The sequence below is a fragment of the Augochlora pura genome, chromosome 3, assembly GCF_028453695.1.
Source record: "Augochlora pura isolate Apur16 chromosome 3, APUR_v2.2.1, whole genome shotgun sequence".
In the NCBI taxonomy this organism is placed as follows: domain Eukaryota; kingdom Metazoa; phylum Arthropoda; class Insecta; order Hymenoptera; family Halictidae; genus Augochlora; species Augochlora pura.
In genome coordinates this window covers 27,702,315-27,719,075 of record NC_135774.1, presented here as the reverse complement: position 1 = coordinate 27,719,075, position 16,761 = coordinate 27,702,315, and the positions used below count along the sequence as shown (strand labels likewise).

Below are 16,761 nucleotides of genomic sequence, written 5' to 3'. Positions count from 1 at the left end.
GCGCATGGCGTCGAAGATTCGCATGAAGAATCGTGATGAAACGTGACGCGGTTCTATGCAACGCGCGGCGCTGCAACGCACGTCGCCTAATTTAAATTGTTCAGGACACAATTACGGCAACCTATGACCTCCTGCGCGTTTAAAAAAAATTGCACGTACGAAAGGAGCCTGGAGATTAACAAAACAGGTCGATGCTTGTAAATATTAGTGCGCGCGTTGACGTGCGGAAAAAGGGGGAATTACGCGATAGGGAAAACAAAATGCGACGTATATAAGCTTGTCTAGTGACACTGTCACGTCAGTTTAGAATCACCGTGCACACTGTCAACATGTCGAAATTGTCGATCGTCTGCCTCGTCACCATTGCAGTGCTTTTCTCCTGTAAGTATAGCAGGATTTATCTTCCTAACTTCGAAACTTGCAATTTAGATTTCCAAATTTTCTTTAACTTTCCTTAGACTGTACTGGTTTTAAAATTAATTTTGAATAAGTTTTAATCAAATTTAAATTAATTTGCTATAGTCTCGCCTTCTGTCGAATGCGTTTTAATATGACCTTTATTTATTATTGAATCTTTCTCTTGACCACCGAAGCTTATTGCCATAAATTGTAGATAACAATTAAAAATTAAAAGGGTTTTACTCGAATATAGATGGCATTTTTTTTTTTTAAGTGACTTCGGCCAAGGTACTAGAATGCACCGGACCCAACGAGGAATATGGCTGCGGATCCGCGTGTCAGGTCACGTGCGACAACTTGAACCAACCATGTCCTATCGTGAACATTGTAAGTTCGATAATTTTCATACTAATCTTTAGTATAGAATACACTAATTATTCTTCTTCGAATCCTCTAATTTCAGAGATGCAACGACGCTTGCTACTGCAAGTCAGGCTACGCCAGGAATTGCAAGGACGTCTGCATCCCCATAGAATCCTGTCCCGAGAAGAAGTGCCTGAGGCGTATCCCGTACCTCGGGAGGCTCATGGGATAATATTGCGACGATTCTGCAAGACCTCTGCCCTTCCGCGTCAAGAACATACTGATAACACCGTTGTCGCCGATGTATACTTGCTGCGTTCGCACATGCCGGGCTTAATGATAGTTCAAGGGGTCAGTTTCGTAAGATCTCGCGATTCTGTTAGACTGTAATGCAATGAATGTAGACGTCCCGTCACTTATTTGTAATAATATTGAGAATAATAATATATTTACACTGTACTTTGTGCTTGCCTTTTTTTAACCTGTTACTGTATTGGTTTCCTGTATTTGCATAGATATGTTCTATTCATACATCCATGGATGCTTTGATGATTTTTTATGGTGTTTTTAATTTTAAGTTTTCTTTGCCATATTCATACATTTTTATATTTAGAGTAGTGGATAATTTTACATTTAAATTTTACATTTATCGAGTAATTTTGTTTGTTTTTCTTTGGCTCATTTTTGAATGAAATAATTTTCTTTTCGTTGAGAAATATAAACTGAATGGGAGAATATTAAAATTGGATATGTCTTATTCGATGAATATAAAATTAATTGATTAAGAAAATAAATCAAACGCACAACAAAATTTAATACTTTCATCTTTAATTTTTAATCTTTAATCAAAAAATATAATCTGTCTTATTCGAGTAATATAAACTAAACGAAGGAATACAAAAATAAAATACATCTCCTATTTATATAAAATTAATTACGTAAGAAAATAGATCGAATGCACAGATCACTTCAGTAACTGAATGGTCATGATCGCGAGAAGACATAGTCACCAAACTGTCAGAGGTCAGATTCAGAAATTGATTAATGTATGTTCATACGTTGATTCGTTGTAGCACGGTACCTGTAACCTCTTAAGGAACATTTCTAGGGATCATGAGATAGGGTTGAGCCTAATTGCCAGTGGCCGGTGTCCGGCTGCTGACGAGCCAGACTCCGGCAAGCAAGTCAAACAGTTTGACCGGTCCGGAGCTGAAGAGGTGCTCCAATATTTGGATCCGTAATGCAATCCACGGAGAGGTCGAAAGTGCTGAGGCCGGTTTCCGACTCCCCCCTCTCTCCTCTCCCGGAGTCTCGCGAGATTACGTCGGCCCTCTCTCTTTCTCTTTCTATTTCTCTGTCTGTCTATTTCTCTTTCTCTGTCTTTTTATTTCTCTGTCCGTCTCTCTGTACTGAGTACAGAGTAAAAAACTTTGTCTGATAAGGAGGCCGTCGTCGATGAAGGTTTATCGCATCGCGACTTCTCTTCTCCATCCGAGTCTCCTCCGTTCCGGTCTCCCCGTGGAGTGTCATCCGTGTCCATCGCTAGCGTTTTGCTCTCTCTCTCTCTCTCTCTCTCTCTCTCTTGAATCCGGCGGCGACTGTTTGCACGCTTTTCGTCACGAGTGGATCCGTCTGAGAGGATATCTTTCCGATTCGCCGTGCGTTCGCGCGAAATTTATCGGGCTAATGGTGTTTACCCGTGGAAGAAAATTAGTTTGCGACCTGTATTGTTGTCTCTAACCCTTTACCGAACGTTGACGAGTCCGACTCGCGATGGAAATTGCTGGTAATAAATTATTAAGTATGGTTATTGTTCTGTTTTTTGAAATTGGAAGAAAATTATAATCCTTTGTTATTAATATTCAAGCTTCGAACATTCTAGTAAATTCAGGCACGGAATAAACACTGATGTACCTGTTCCTTCTAGGAAATGATATTAATTGAAGAATTCCTAATCGCAGTAATTGTGAAGAAAATGGCACGACAAGGGGTTAAGCCGTTCCATCAGAGTAAAATAGCTTTAGACGATTGTTCTTGAAAATCGTAATTAGATGAATAATTCAGATGGCATTTAATTCGATTTTCTCGATCATGCGACTTTTCATGCGATTTTGATTTTACATCTGCTCGAATGTTTAAATATTGCTGATGATTTGATTTCTACTTAAAGGAAGGGATAAACATTTAAACTGCTTATTATTATAAATCTCCGTCACGAGTCTGACTCGTTAAAGTACGGCAAGGGTTTAAGAAACGTCTCCGCCAATTCTCCGCGTAATCATTTTTCCAATACCGACGGTTTCTTAAACATCCGCAAACAATAACATCAACGCGAACAGAAACAATTACGCGATCGAAGCGGACGGACGCGCAAAATGTCGGCTTGTCTCTCGGAACGGATCCCGGCCAATTAGGAATTCCAGTCGCGTGCGTGTCCCGCGATTGCACGCGGCGACGTGTCGGGACACACACGGGGCCGATCCTCGCGCAGGAGGGCCGCGAGCAATCCGCGGCGCGTATCCCGCACACAAGCGCGCTCGGTACGCGCGCACACGTCCGTCCGCGGGAGCGGATCGAACGCGGAGAGGCGCGCACGAACCAGCCAAGTTCTCCCGACTCAAATTTCGCATGCCGTTCGACACGTGCGCCGAAACGCGTCGCCGCGTCGGCTCCCCCTCGCGCGAACAGAGAGAAGAGCTAGGAGACGGTGGAAGAGGGGGGGATGGGGTGCGGTGGAAAAGAGAGCCACCTATGCCCGAGGGGTTGCTCGAGCTTCCTACCAGGCATTTGTTTAATTGGGAACCGACATGGCCGCCGGGGCCACCCCATGCGCGAGCCACGCCGCCGCACCCCCATCTGCACGACCGCATCGCCCTGGAAATGCGCGGCCGCACGTGCGCCCGCTTTTCCACCCCCCTGACCTTGATCTTTTTTTCCTCGATTTTTCGCAGTCGCGCGCGTACACGCGCGCGACATTCCGCTCGACGGCGGGTGCTCGCGCGCCGTTCGACGCGCCCGCGATTTAGGGGATGATGATGGATCCTCGATGATGGCTTCATTATTCGTTGGTAATCCGACCTCGAGGTTTGCCAACCGCTCTTCCGTCCCGAATGATCGACTGGTCTGCCTCTTTTGTCGCCCGCGGAATATTCCGTTAACGCAACCGCATCCGAGCATTTCAATAAAGTTCCAAACGCCTTTGAAAATCTTTCCGCGAATTACTTTGCAGCGATAAAAATGTACACGGCGCAGATAATCGTTCTACGCCGGTTACATTATCCGAGACCGAAAGTATGCGTTTTAAACGGGTGACTCATTGCGACTGACGACGCTTCCTGCATCCATTAACCGTCTCGAAGTGTTCGCCGAGTGTCTGCACACTTTGCCGGCACCGACGCGACGCGTTACGTAAATGTTATCTCGTTTGTTTAATTCTATGCCCGGCCGAACGTCTAACGACGAGCCGCGCGCGCACCGCTCCATCGTCCGTCGCTGTTGCCGTCGAGAGTGTTTCCCGGCACACGCTGCGAACAAGTTTGCGCGCTGTTTAACCTTGTTTTTAATTGCGAGCACGGTATCCAACGTAGCAGCTCTCTCTCCAACTATATACATTTAAACAGAAACAGCTCTATCGAATGAATAATATACACTTTGTCGAACAGCAACAGATCGTTGTAAAATAAAAGAAAATATAAAAAACGCTACGAACTTATTCTTCAACTTAATGTTTTTACAGCGAGAGTCACGCATCGAGCATCGATTGCACAGGAGGAACAACCAGAAACCGTGAATTCTTGCAGCCCCGTGCGAAAGCCACGTGGTGTACGCGGGGCGGATTTCAGGTGGCCGTCGAGAGAAATTTTCTTTTTCCGCCCGTGCCTTGGAAGCTTCGCGAGGGGGGGGAGTAGTTCGTGTATCATCCCCTTTCTCGTTGTCGTGCAAGCTGTTATCGGTAGCGAGCGAGTTTCCGTGGGTGCGACCGCGGAATTTTCGCTATGGCAACATGGCCGCCCCCGTGCCCAACCCCTCCTGCCCCGAAACCTAAAGTTTCCCTCTCGCTGGTGGGGCGGCGAGGGCGAAGGGGCTAGGGGGGGCCTCCGCAGGCCATATTCGGGGCGCGTTTTACGCACTGCGTATATCATTATCGCGAGTTCATTTCTGCTCGGTTACCCCATCGACGCGGACTAAACGACGGATCAAAGTGGAACGAGCGCAACTGTAATTCGGTCTTTGCGGGATTTCAGGGAGTCGGACGGTGGGGGGTGGCGGGATAGCTTTGTTCGAGGAACTATAAAGTATACGGGGCCGTTTCCGGGGGAGCATATGGCGGGACAAGGCGTAGATCTATGTCATTTACCGCTACTGTTCGGAGGAGGGCCACGCGTTCTCGAGAGAAGGTGAAAGACTCGAGCCGCTGGATCCGGCGTATTCATCAAGCTGGAATTACTGAATCGATCAAAATCACTGGTTACCGATTTTTTTATTTCGTAATTCCTGATACCGCGGAAACGTTTTTGTTAGAAATTTTGTATGATTGAAATTTATATGAAATTATTCGTGGATGCAGATGTTATAAAAATTCTTAGATAAAGTTGCTTTCATTAAAGATGAGAAATTTTCATAAATTTCATTTTGGAATTCTCATGATGCAATTTCTGTTAGTCGCTTTTACACCTCGTTAGGTTTACTGTTAGAAATAATTATGAACCGATTGCAGAATAGTGCATACGATATCCACGTGATTATAGTTAAATATATACGTCTCCGGGAAACATAAAAAGCTGCACGCGAGCAACGCGATCAGATCAAGGCCGAAATGTGATTCAATATCAAGCCGATATCGTTCATTAGATATTACTATATTATTACACAATAACGTAAATCAAAAGAGAAATCAAAGAATAAATTAAAGTACAGAAAACTATATCTCCACATTTAATTTATCTACATAATAGATATACATACACAATTTATTCTAATTCTACGTTCGAGCTATCATAATTTAAATTAAATAAAAATGATTCAGTTAATTTAGCTATACTAATAAAAATTCAGCTATATTAATAAAAATAAAATTACTGATTAATAAAAATACTGTTTAATAAATAATTGCCACCATAGATGTGCAATAACTCAAAGAATGCGTTTAATACCTTTTCCCCAATTTTTAATCCATCATGTTCTAACGACACAATACTGATTACTGAACGATTCAACGATCGATTTCAATCGACAAATCACCAACAAATTAATGGAAAAGTTTTTAAGAACGCTGACACTCCGGCGGGTTGACGCAAGCTCCAGCAGAGTTCATCAGAAATCCAGTCTTGCACTGACAACCGACTACACAGTTCTAAAAACCGACAACAAGGAAATCAGTATCAATCATGTGAACAAATATCGAAAGAAATATTCTCGCAAGCCTTGACCATTATACTAACTTTACTGCAAGTCTGCGGATGGGGTTTGCTGCAAGTGAGCGGGCAAGCTGTTCCGCAGGACACGAACTTCTCGTTCGCGCCGCACTTCTGCGCCGTTGAACCTTGAACAAATTACCCGCATTTAAGATCTGCGATCCACGCGACACTCTCAGTCGTTTTGCAACAATTACTGTAAGCCTTGTCAGGACCTTTTCAACGACGAAGCGTCCCTCGAACACTTGATCGAGTCGATTCAAACTCTTTTACTTACTAGAACCACTGGTAGTGGACAATGGTTCCAAAGCGACGAGGAGAACGAAAAGTAATTGAAGACGGGGCATCGCAGCACTGTTTTCTAGACACCTTGTGATCGATAATAGAACACGCGGGAACCGCTCGTCTTTTATATATTGTCGTTGCGTCACTCCGCCATTATTGTATCGAACGTGAGACGGACATTATCAGAGCTCGATACATCGCAATCAGGATCATCTTTCCTCGAGGTTTTCCGCGTTCAGAGAGACTATTCTTAGAGTTAATAAGAGTATATTTACGACTCGATGAGAATTCCAAAGGCGCGCCAATTCACCGTCTCGATATTTTTCCACGATCACGCGGCAAGATCCCCGCGATTATCTCAATTCGTCGAATCCGACTGATAGCTATTAATACGTTCAGCGCCGTCAATCAGCCATTAAAATAGCCGCGTAGATAAAGCGATTTAATTAATTAAATCGAAACTAGAAAATTAATATTTATCATAAGGGGTGGCATTAGAACTCCTTCGCATCCGAAACATTCCAGTCAAATTTAATTTGTTCAAATATATCGTAATAAAAATGAATTTTCAAGATCGATCAGAAATTAGTGTCACCCATATTTCGGTGACGCGGCATTCAACGTGTTAACCCTTTGCACTCGGAACCATTTTAAGCTTAGATCCCAAATTGCTATTTTGACCAGCTGTGGTATAGTACTTAGTATAATTTATGCATGTGAAATTGAGTCTCGTGACTCGTAAAACTGTTACGCTTTTAACAGAAGGGTCTTTAATAATGTCAACATTATTTTGTTAATTATATAACAATATTCATTGGCGCTTCAGAGTCGCCACTCGAGTGTAAAGGGGTAATAGAGTCAGACTAAAGCGAATTAAAACGAATTAAAAGCCAGAGGTTATTTATTCGTATATCGAAACATTACACCATGGAGGGTGGGGGGCATTTAATTCATTTAATTCTCAAATTGTGTGTAGATCGAGCTCGAGATGTGAGGTGGACAGATCGTCGACAAATTAGGTTGTTGCCAGGAACGTTAACAATTCGCCAGGCGGACGCAAGCCCCAGCGGAGTTCCTCACGTATCCTTCCTCGCACTGGCAGCCGGCAATGCAACGCTAAATAAATTATACCAAAGAAATTAGGATTGATCGACCAGACTTTGTCGAGACTTGCTTCGAACGTTATACTAACTAAAGTGCAGTTACGTGGCCCGGGCTGACTGCAAGTGAGTGGGCAAGCTGTGCCGCAGGTAGTGTATCCTTCGTTCGGGCCGCATCTCCGCGCTGTTATGCCTTAAAATAAGTAAACAAATTGAAGAGACAGCGACTTAATGTTAATGTTTTGACACTTCTCGAAACGCAATAATATTTTTAAGATTAGACTAAATGGCTTTATTCAGTTTATTTAATTTATTTTTAATAAACTGTAGATATAGCGATTTTTGTTAATATTCGAACACTTCTCGAAACGCAATAATATTATTAGGATTAGACTAAACGATTTTATTTAATTTATTTAATTTATTTTTAGCGGAATTTATTTTGTTCATGGAGAATATGAGGACCAGTCCACTAGATCATATCCAGAATGCTTTTTCTAAATTTTGCTACTACTTGTAGTAACAATAGAAAATAAAAAGCAGTCGTTTTTTAACTTTTTAATCGTTAGCACATTTATCATATTTATTTTTTACACATCGATGTTTACTTACTTTGAGAGATCATTGCCAGAACGACGAGCTGTACGAAGACGAAATGAAAGCGGAACATCGCAGCACTGTTTTCTGTACAGCTTATGGCCGACACTAAAGCTCACGAAGTCGAGTTTAACTATTATGTTAAGCCATTTCGTCGATGTAACATTATATACGTCGCCAGAAGGTCAGCGGTTAGTATTTCCGTTGACCAATATCATCGACGAACGTTTACTTTTAAGTTTTTCCGTCTTTAGTAAATGTACTATCGGTGATAATATGCATAAGTCCTGCTTGCATGCAATGTCACACGGAAGTATTCGTGCACCTTTCAATAAATAAATATTGAAGACAAGTTCTTTAGATCTGGTCGTAATCTATTGATCAATTTAAAAAAAAATTCAAGTCATTTCGGTGTACAAATATTTATACTAAAATATAATAATAATACCTTATAATTACCTTATATTGAATATTTATAATTGTATAATTTTTAGAGATAAAACGTAGGTACTTGTATGTATATTATTACGTATACTTACCTACGTATATTTTATATATACCTACCTTCGTATAATTTATATATATCCATATATAAAACTGTGACACGCTATTCTAGCGAATTTTTTAATTTAATTACTTTATAATTGGATATTAACAGAATCAAATAAAAATGCACTGAAAATGCAAACGTTTATTTATCCACGCATCGAGACTTTACAATTTCGTGGAGAGTCCAAATAGAACGAGAGCTTGGAGGATGAGCTTGAATCAGCCGTTCGTTAAAAAATTAGGCTGACAGCTGAGAAGAATGTCAGCACGCGTGTAAGGGGATACAAAATCCAGTGGAGTTCCTCACGTAACCTCTAATGCACACGCAGCTGGGTATACAGAACTGGACCAAAGAAATCGGTATGAATCGACCGTGTTTCGTATCGAGATAACGATGCTCACTTACCCCGAACACTATATCTTGCGAAACGCATTTAACCGCAAGGAGATCATCGCAACTTGGTTCGCAAGGTGCTCCGCACGGAGATAGGTACGAGTTCATGCCGCAGCCCGGATCTGTCACGCCTTGAAGCAATTAAACAAATTGAAGATAAATTACACTGATTCAGTTATTTCAGGAACACGCTTAAATTCTTTTTTATTCTATCTTTAATCTAAAGGTTATTTAACCCTTTGCAGTCAATGGCTTTTGAAAAAAGATATGTTGTTTTATATACTTGCTTAAAAATCCGATATTACGACACTTTTTCTCCCGATCGATTGTCATAGTAACCACTAATTTTTTATCTATTATTTAGATAAATGTGTTATATTGTACTACCGTGGGCTTCAATATTATTATATAAATTTTGTAAATATTAAATATCTTTCAAGGGTAATAAAATAAATTAAATCGAATAGGAATGAAAATTTAACGTTGAACTAAATTTTAATGATCGGTCGATGAAGCGTTAAGAATTCTCGCAGTGTGATCGACGTCTCTCGAGACCTCGATCTCTTATCGTTACAAGCAGAGTCACGAACTTACTGGTAGAGATCATTGCCAGAACAACGAGAAGCGCGAAGACGAAACGAAAGCGGAGCATTGTAGCACTTCTCCTTGAATGTTTAGAACCGACACTAAAGCTCGCGAGGATTATTTGAACTATTTTGTATAACGATTTCCTCGGGCTAATGTTATATGCATTGCGTGGAGGTCGTAGCAAAATTATTCATTCCTCACGTATTCTGGGTCTAGGAAGATAATATATATATAAATAATATATATATATAAATAATAAATATAAATAAGTATGTATAACATATATAAATAAATTATAGACTTACCTTCTTATGTCCATAAATATCTGATAACCAATTCTACCGAGTTTTTTTAATTCATTAACCCTTTCGGTGCGAATGCCGAATATATCCGACGTATAAGTATCTTTTAATATAATATAATATAATATATGTAAGTATCTCTTAATATTAACCTTTTACACTATAGCGGTGGCTCTGAGGCATCATTGAGATTGTTCTATCGTGTCTGAAAATAATTTTTATACAAACAAAATTTAGATTTAAAAAATGGTTAAATAACGAAACTATTGTTATCAGTCGCAAGAATTAATTTCGTATGCACAAAAGTGCACTTTGGTTACGTAGAACGGAAATCCTATGAGTCAGAAATTTTATCTCAGATTTACGGTTAAAATATTCTCGAGTGCAAAGGGTTAAAGCTAGAAGCAAAATACTTTTTCTTTTAAAAATCGAATCGTGGTATTAACAGAACCAAATTAAAATGCGAAAAAGTTCAACGTTTATTTATTCACATATTATACTGTGTAGAAAAGACCGAAGTAGAGAACTTGATAAATCATGGCGGAAAGGTCGTCGACGAATTAGGTGGACAGCTGACAAAGATTTTAACACTCTTGCTCGGTGACGCAGAATCCGGCGGAGTTGCGAAGGTATCCTTCCTTGCACTGGCAGCCGATTATACAGTTCTAAAACGACAAAAAAGTAAACAGAATGAATCGTCTCGTCCTATATCAAAGGAAAGATGCTTTAAATATTGTACTAACTTTAGTGCAGCGGGGGTTACGGTTTGGGGGTCGATTGCTGCAGGTGAGAGGACAAGCTGTTCCGCAGGAGGTGAACTCTTCGTTCACGCCGCACTCCGATACTTGACCGAGATAGAAACACGCGTACCATTAATGTTTATTCCGTGCCTTTTACTTGTACAATTAAATATTAATATCAAGGAATTCGAATTTTATTCTAATTTTAAAGAACAGAACAACACCCACATTTAATTATTTATTACTGCTAATAGCCATCGCGAGTCGGACTCGTCAAAGTACGGCAAGGGGTAAACACTGTGCCGTCCGGCGACACCACAGCGGTGATACTTTCGCAATGTATCGCTCGACGGCCGGCGACACCACGGTGGTGTCGCCTGCAAATATATATACGACAAAGAAATTTTACATTTATTTCTATATATCCTCGCAATTTCGTGAAAATAGGGGGACAAGATTGAAAGCTCATGAGAACTTAAGATAGGATTAGTGAAACCTGATAATTTTTACTTTTCCCGATAAAGGCGACAAGCAAAGTGTTAATTGCATATTTTACTTACAAGCAGAGGACGACGTTGTCATGGCGGTGAGAAGAAGAACGGTGAAAAGTAGAGCGAACATTGTAGCACTGTTTTCTGGAAAGCTTCCGGCTGAGACTAAACTATCGTGGAAACTGATTTGCCTATTTTCTAGCGCTATTACGTCGGTCTAATATTATTTATACATCGCGAAAAGGTCATCAGCTGGCAGTTTCATTAACCTATAACATCGATCAGCGTAATACATATAGTGGAATTATTTAGACCCGAGGTTTCCGCGTTTAATAAAAATGTTGTCGGAGATAGTATGTATATTTGTATCTGTGACGTGTAGAGATCATACGTATGTGAAATAAATATAAATACAAAATAGAAATACAAAATAAAAATGTAAAATATAAATATAAAATATAAATATAAAAAATATAAAAAAATAAATATAAGATATAAATATAAATACAAAATATAAATATGAAATATAAATATAAAACTAATATAATTGTATAGTAATAATACTAAATATAAATATAAATTACTACAATGATAAATAATAACAAAATATAAGTATAAAACGAGTGGAGTATGAACAGAATAAAATCAAAATATACGGTCAAAATTCAACGTTTATTTATTCTCCTGCCAAGGTATTACACTTTGGAGCAACGTCCACGCAAAGAGGGACATCCGAGGATGAACATGAATGGACAGACCATCGATAAATTAGGCAGTCAGTAGGTAGGAATGCTAACAGTTCGACAGGGCGACGCAGGCTCCAGTCGAGTTTCTCACGAATCCTGTCTCGCATTGGCAGCCCATAACGCAGTTCTAAATGGATACCAAAGAAAGAAATTAGGATTAATCGTCTGGTCTAAGTCGAAAGAAAGGTTCTCGGACATTGTACTAACGAAAGTGCAGTTATGGGAGTCGGGTTGACTGCAACTCGGTTCGCAACCTGTTCCGCAGACATTGTACTGCTCGTTCTCAGGACACTCCTGCCCGTTTGAACCTCGAAGAAGATTACATACTTTGAAGATCTGTGGTTGTCTGTCCATAATAGATCGTTTCAGGTGAGTTATACTAAGCTTACTGAAGACTTACTCGCAGCGGTAAATAGAATTGTTAATCACTATACTGCGGATTTTAAATAACAAATTTCCTGCATTGATTACAAGGTATTGGAGCTACACAGGGATTTATTGTTTTATATTTTATTTCACTGGAAATGAAACAATAGCATTTTTTAAATTTTTTATATGTTTCTCACTGTTTTGCACGTGATTATTATTATTATACCGTCGATTTTAAATAAAAATTGTCTGCATTCTTGTTTTATTTAAATATTTTATTTCGCTGGGAATAAAACAATAGCATCCTTTAATTTTTTTATATCATTTCACCGCTTTGTACGTGATTATTATTATTATTTTTTTTGTCGTAGATACGTGAGATTTGCAGTCTAATAATTATCCTTAGATCGACCGGATTACTTACCGGCAGAAAACACCGCGAGAACAGCGAGGAGTACGATGACGAAGCCAGTCATCGCGGCACTGTTTCTTAGACAATTTTATAACGTGCACTGATTCCAGGAGGAACTAGTTCCTCTCTTATATATGTATAGCGCTGTGTTACGTCTCTCTATCGTTACATCTACCGTGGCGTCGTAGAATGCCGCGAAACAGCCTCGCAGGAGAAATATAAAATTCAAATATTCTCCCGCGGCGATATCAGATCTTCTCAAATTATTGCACGCTTAATTTATACATCGCAGCGAAGCGTCTCTCGGATCGCATAGCAAACGAAGCCATTTCTTACCGAATTCATCTTCGCGTAGAAAAATTATCGTTGACAATATACTTTGTGGATGATCAAGGGAAAGGGAAATTGGAAAGGGTTATTTACAAACGAGACTGAATAAAAATATAAAGCAATTTTACGAGAAGAACCTTTGCAAACCTTTTGATCCTTGCGAGTGAAACTGGAGGATTCAAAGAGTTAAAAATTTTCTTAGATCTCTCAAGTTATAATGAATAAAATAAAACAGTTGTGCATTGAAATTCAGAGTTTATTTATCCCAAACCGAGACATTACACTTCGCAGGCGAGCGCAATAAGAAGTAGACATTCGTGGATCAACGTAGATGAACCGGTCGTCGAGAAATTAGGCGAACCGCAGCTAGGTATTAAGAGAATCGTTCCCGCGCTAACAACTCTGCGGGCTGACACAAGAACCGGCCGAGTTCCTCAGGAATCCTTCCTTGCACTGGCAGCCGATCACGCATTGCTAAACCGACACCAAAGAAATCTGTGTTTAATCTCTTTGTCTACATGGAAGGAAGAGAACGATCGCTCGCTCTGAATATATTCTACTAACCATAGTGCACATCTGGGGTTCGGGTCGGCTGCAACTCGGCTCGCAAGCTGTTCCGCAGCTATTGAACTGCTCGTTCTCGCCGCACTGCTGTCCGTGCGAACCTTGAAGAAGGTTAAATGCGTTGAAGAATGTCTGTGATCACCTGGCCACACTCGATTGTTTTAAACGCGATACACTGTGTCAACTTAAGACACTATTGGCACTAAATGATCGTCTTTTCATTTTTAAATCCTGCGACGTTTAGTGACTTTACAATATAAAATGTTCGTATAAAAATCAAATAATAATAAATTAAATAATTGAAGCAAGTATTATTATTTATTCCAAGCTTTTTCTATAGAAGAGTCTTTAACCCCTTGCGGTACCATTTTCTTGAAAATTACTATAATTAGAATCATTTCGACCTTTACTGAGTTCTTTTTAAAATACCGCACCAATTTCTTAGAAGAAGTAGCAATTTTATATTTATAGCGTACCTACATCTACCTGCTAATGTTTAAATATTTATGCCAAAAAAAAATAAAATTTCATTGCTATTTAAACGAACAGATGAACATTGATATCTAATTGCTTATTACTAGAAATCGCCGTCGCGAGTCTGACTCGCCAAAGTACATTGAAGGGTTAAACTTTCTGTTAACGATAAAAAGTTCTTCGGACCGTCTATCTGGCCAGCGTCAGTTGTTCTACTTACTAGCAGCGAACACTGCCAAAACGGCGAGGAGGACGAAGAAGAAACGGGTCATTGTAACACTCTTAGACAACTCGTAATCGGCACTGGAAACTCGCTGAAACTAGTCGCCTCTTATATAGCGATAATACGCCGATCTATCGTTACGTCGATCGCGCCGTCATCGGGCGAGAAACGATCAGCATGTCCGTTCCCCGAGCGCATCCATCCGGATTCATTTTTCCCCGAGATTTTCCTTGTGTGCTGAAATTATTATCGCATACGATACATGCATGTATACAGTCAGTCCCATAAGTATATGTACCCTCGTTGCTTCTAAGAGACATCTGTTGAAATCAATGGACGCATGTAAGATTTTGCAATAAACTTTTTATTACGAATGAACGCATGTATAAAGTTTATTTATACCAAGTTATAACAGAATTGATTAACTAATAATAAAAATGTATTGTTTTTGCTCCTTGTAGTACGTCATAACAGTCCACAAAAGTATTCGTGCCAGGGTAGATTTTCTCAAAAAATCGCGTATTAGAGTAACTTTTTTATATTAATTTTCTAGTATTTAGTGGGTCCACCTTTGTGCCTTATTATATCGTTTAATCGATTTGACATACTTTCTATCAGTTTCAATGCGACATTTGGTTCAATACTATTTCAAGCTTCCAAAATTTTGTTTTTTTAGCATTTATTGAAAATTTCATCTATAGGATTTGTATCCGAGGAGGCGTATGTAAAAAATGGGGAACGTGGTAAAGTATCCACTCACGAACAATCCGAGCAGTATGCTTCGGATCGTTGTCGCGTCGAAAATAGCAATCATGGTTTTACATTTTTTAATTCTAGTTCTGCATTAGGCTTCCTCCAAACTTTTCCTCTTCCGTCGCGTCCAAAAATATTAAATAAGATAACAAAAAGTTTATCGCAAAATTTTACGTGCATCCCTTGATTTCAACAGATTTCTCTTGCAAGCAATGAGGGTACGAATATTTATGGGACTGACTGTATATATATGTCTATGTATTTGGCGTTCGCGCGATATCGGTTTGCGGGGCCAGCTTTGTTCGAGTAGCTATAAAGTATACGGGCGGTTTCCGGGGGAGCATATGGCGGGACAAGTCGTCGAACTATTTCATTTACCGCCACACTGTTTGACGGCCGCGTTCTCTCGAGAGAAGGTGAAAGACTCTCTCGATCTGCGGGGCCGCGCGTTTTTGTCCTCGCGAGTCGAGGGGTGCGCGCTGTCCGTGGCACGGGGGGGTTTGGGGCTGAGTTTTGGGGATGTACTCGGTGTTTAGCGGCAATGAATGCCGTGGAGCCTATAGGTGTCTCGTTACCGAACTCTGTCAATATTTTTGTCGCGGCAACTGTTCGGCGAACATAAATCTGCGACGATTTATGTGCGCCGGAATCCACCCCAACGATTTTACAAATCCTGGTGCACTGTGGCTGCGAAAGCGATCGATCGCTCTTTGAAAAATGGACTATAGTCTAAACTATAGTCTAGTAACCTAGTCTTTCCAATATTCTAAAAATCTAATAATCCAAAAATTTAATATTCTAAAAATCTAGTATTCTAAAAATCTAATATTATAAAAATCTAATACTGAAAAAATTTAATAGTCTAAAAATCTAATACTCTAAAATTCAAGTCATCGTACACAATTGAAAAAAATGACTCCGTTGTAAAGAGTGTTGGAACACTATCGCGATCGACTGTATGTCCCAGCAGTAAATCTTTACAGCCGTGTGCACGCGCTGAGTTTCCTTTGACCATAAAGTCGGGAATGATTTAGCAACGAATCGGTCGCAGTTCCGCGGCGTCGGGCACGCCGCAGGAATTACTTTCGTCGATCCCCACGAATTTTTTACCATCGTTGATGTATCAGCGCTCTCGCGATCCACGGCGAGCACTCAGCCGAGCGCGTACCGAGAATTTCTCAAGCCCAGATCTCCATAGAGTAGGGGTGGCGCAAGGCACCGCAGTTAAATCTCCGCGAGTGGATACTTCTCGGCTACAACGGATGTCATTTTTCTCACGGGGAAAAAACCCCGGCTCGCTATCGATATCATCGTCAGGCCGCGCCGCCGGTGGCCCAGCAAATAAACGTCCGAGGATCCTCGCGTGGCCGAGGTCCACTTTACAGAGGGTGAATTCTCTTAACGTTCCCTTTTTCTTTTCGGCCGCCTTTGAATCCACTTTTTCGCACGGCGTCGAGGGAACCCCGTATTCCGGTCGATCGATTCTCCATGATGCACGCCATCTTTATCCTTCCTCACCTACTTTCTTCCCTGTCGATACCCTAAACGGAAGCCCCGACAGCGTGATCTTCGACGAAATTCCTGACTTAGGAGGTCGTAACGCTACGCCAATGAAGATTTAGCTGATATTTCAGTTTATTCAATGCTTCGAGGAATCGGTAATGGAAA

The 16,761-nt window shown here is 40.5% G+C and overlaps 6 protein-coding genes across 6 annotated transcripts; 1 reads left to right on the top strand and 5 right to left on the bottom strand.

Annotated features, from left to right (window-relative positions):
• The first annotated feature begins 272 nt into the window (after positions 1 to 272).
• Positions 273 to 1,221, top strand: LOC144478982 (venom metalloprotease inhibitor-like). Its single transcript, XM_078197411.1, has 3 exons — positions 273 to 381; positions 674 to 786; positions 863 to 1,221. The coding sequence occupies exons 1-3, from the start codon at positions 330 to 332 to the stop codon at positions 992 to 994; spliced, it is 297 nt and encodes a 98-aa protein (XP_078053537.1). The 5' UTR covers positions 273 to 329; the 3' UTR covers positions 995 to 1,221.
• Positions 1,222 to 5,695: 4,474 nt separating this feature from the next.
• Positions 5,696 to 6,620, bottom strand: LOC144479137 (chymotrypsin inhibitor-like). Its single transcript, XM_078197662.1, has 3 exons — positions 6,454 to 6,620; positions 6,204 to 6,304; positions 5,696 to 6,115 (listed from the first exon to the last, which is right to left on the bottom strand). Exons 1-3 carry the CDS (start codon positions 6,521 to 6,523, stop codon positions 6,026 to 6,028), a joined length of 261 nt encoding a protein of 86 aa, XP_078053788.1. The 5' UTR covers positions 6,524 to 6,620; the 3' UTR covers positions 5,696 to 6,025.
• Positions 6,621 to 8,829: 2,209 nt separating this feature from the next.
• LOC144467833 (chymotrypsin inhibitor-like) lies at positions 8,830 to 10,090 on the bottom strand. The gene is made up of 4 exons (XM_078176802.1): positions 9,995 to 10,090; positions 9,696 to 9,901; positions 9,114 to 9,232; positions 8,830 to 9,050 (listed from the first exon to the last, which is right to left on the bottom strand). The coding sequence occupies exons 2-4, from the start codon at positions 9,751 to 9,753 to the stop codon at positions 8,970 to 8,972; spliced, it is 258 nt and encodes an 85-aa protein (XP_078032928.1). The 5' UTR covers positions 9,754 to 9,901; positions 9,995 to 10,090; the 3' UTR covers positions 8,830 to 8,969.
• Positions 10,091 to 10,446: 356 nt separating this feature from the next.
• LOC144467834 (chymotrypsin inhibitor-like) lies at positions 10,447 to 11,423 on the bottom strand. Its single transcript, XM_078176803.1, has 3 exons — positions 11,292 to 11,423; positions 10,735 to 10,835; positions 10,447 to 10,656 (listed from the first exon to the last, which is right to left on the bottom strand). Exons 1-3 carry the CDS (start codon positions 11,350 to 11,352, stop codon positions 10,576 to 10,578), a joined length of 243 nt encoding a protein of 80 aa, XP_078032929.1. The 5' UTR covers positions 11,353 to 11,423; the 3' UTR covers positions 10,447 to 10,575.
• Positions 11,424 to 11,875: 452 nt separating this feature from the next.
• Positions 11,876 to 12,859, bottom strand: LOC144467837 (chymotrypsin inhibitor-like). The gene is made up of 3 exons (XM_078176805.1): positions 12,762 to 12,859; positions 12,176 to 12,276; positions 11,876 to 12,095 (listed from the first exon to the last, which is right to left on the bottom strand). Exons 1-3 carry the CDS (start codon positions 12,811 to 12,813, stop codon positions 12,015 to 12,017), a joined length of 234 nt encoding a protein of 77 aa, XP_078032931.1. The 5' UTR covers positions 12,814 to 12,859; the 3' UTR covers positions 11,876 to 12,014.
• Positions 12,860 to 13,314: 455 nt separating this feature from the next.
• LOC144467835 (chymotrypsin inhibitor-like) lies at positions 13,315 to 14,450 on the bottom strand. The gene is made up of 3 exons (XM_078176804.1): positions 14,338 to 14,450; positions 13,644 to 13,744; positions 13,315 to 13,553 (listed from the first exon to the last, which is right to left on the bottom strand). Exons 1-3 carry the CDS (start codon positions 14,387 to 14,389, stop codon positions 13,473 to 13,475), a joined length of 234 nt encoding a protein of 77 aa, XP_078032930.1. The 5' UTR covers positions 14,390 to 14,450; the 3' UTR covers positions 13,315 to 13,472.
• Between the last annotated feature and the right edge of the window lie 2,311 nt (positions 14,451 to 16,761).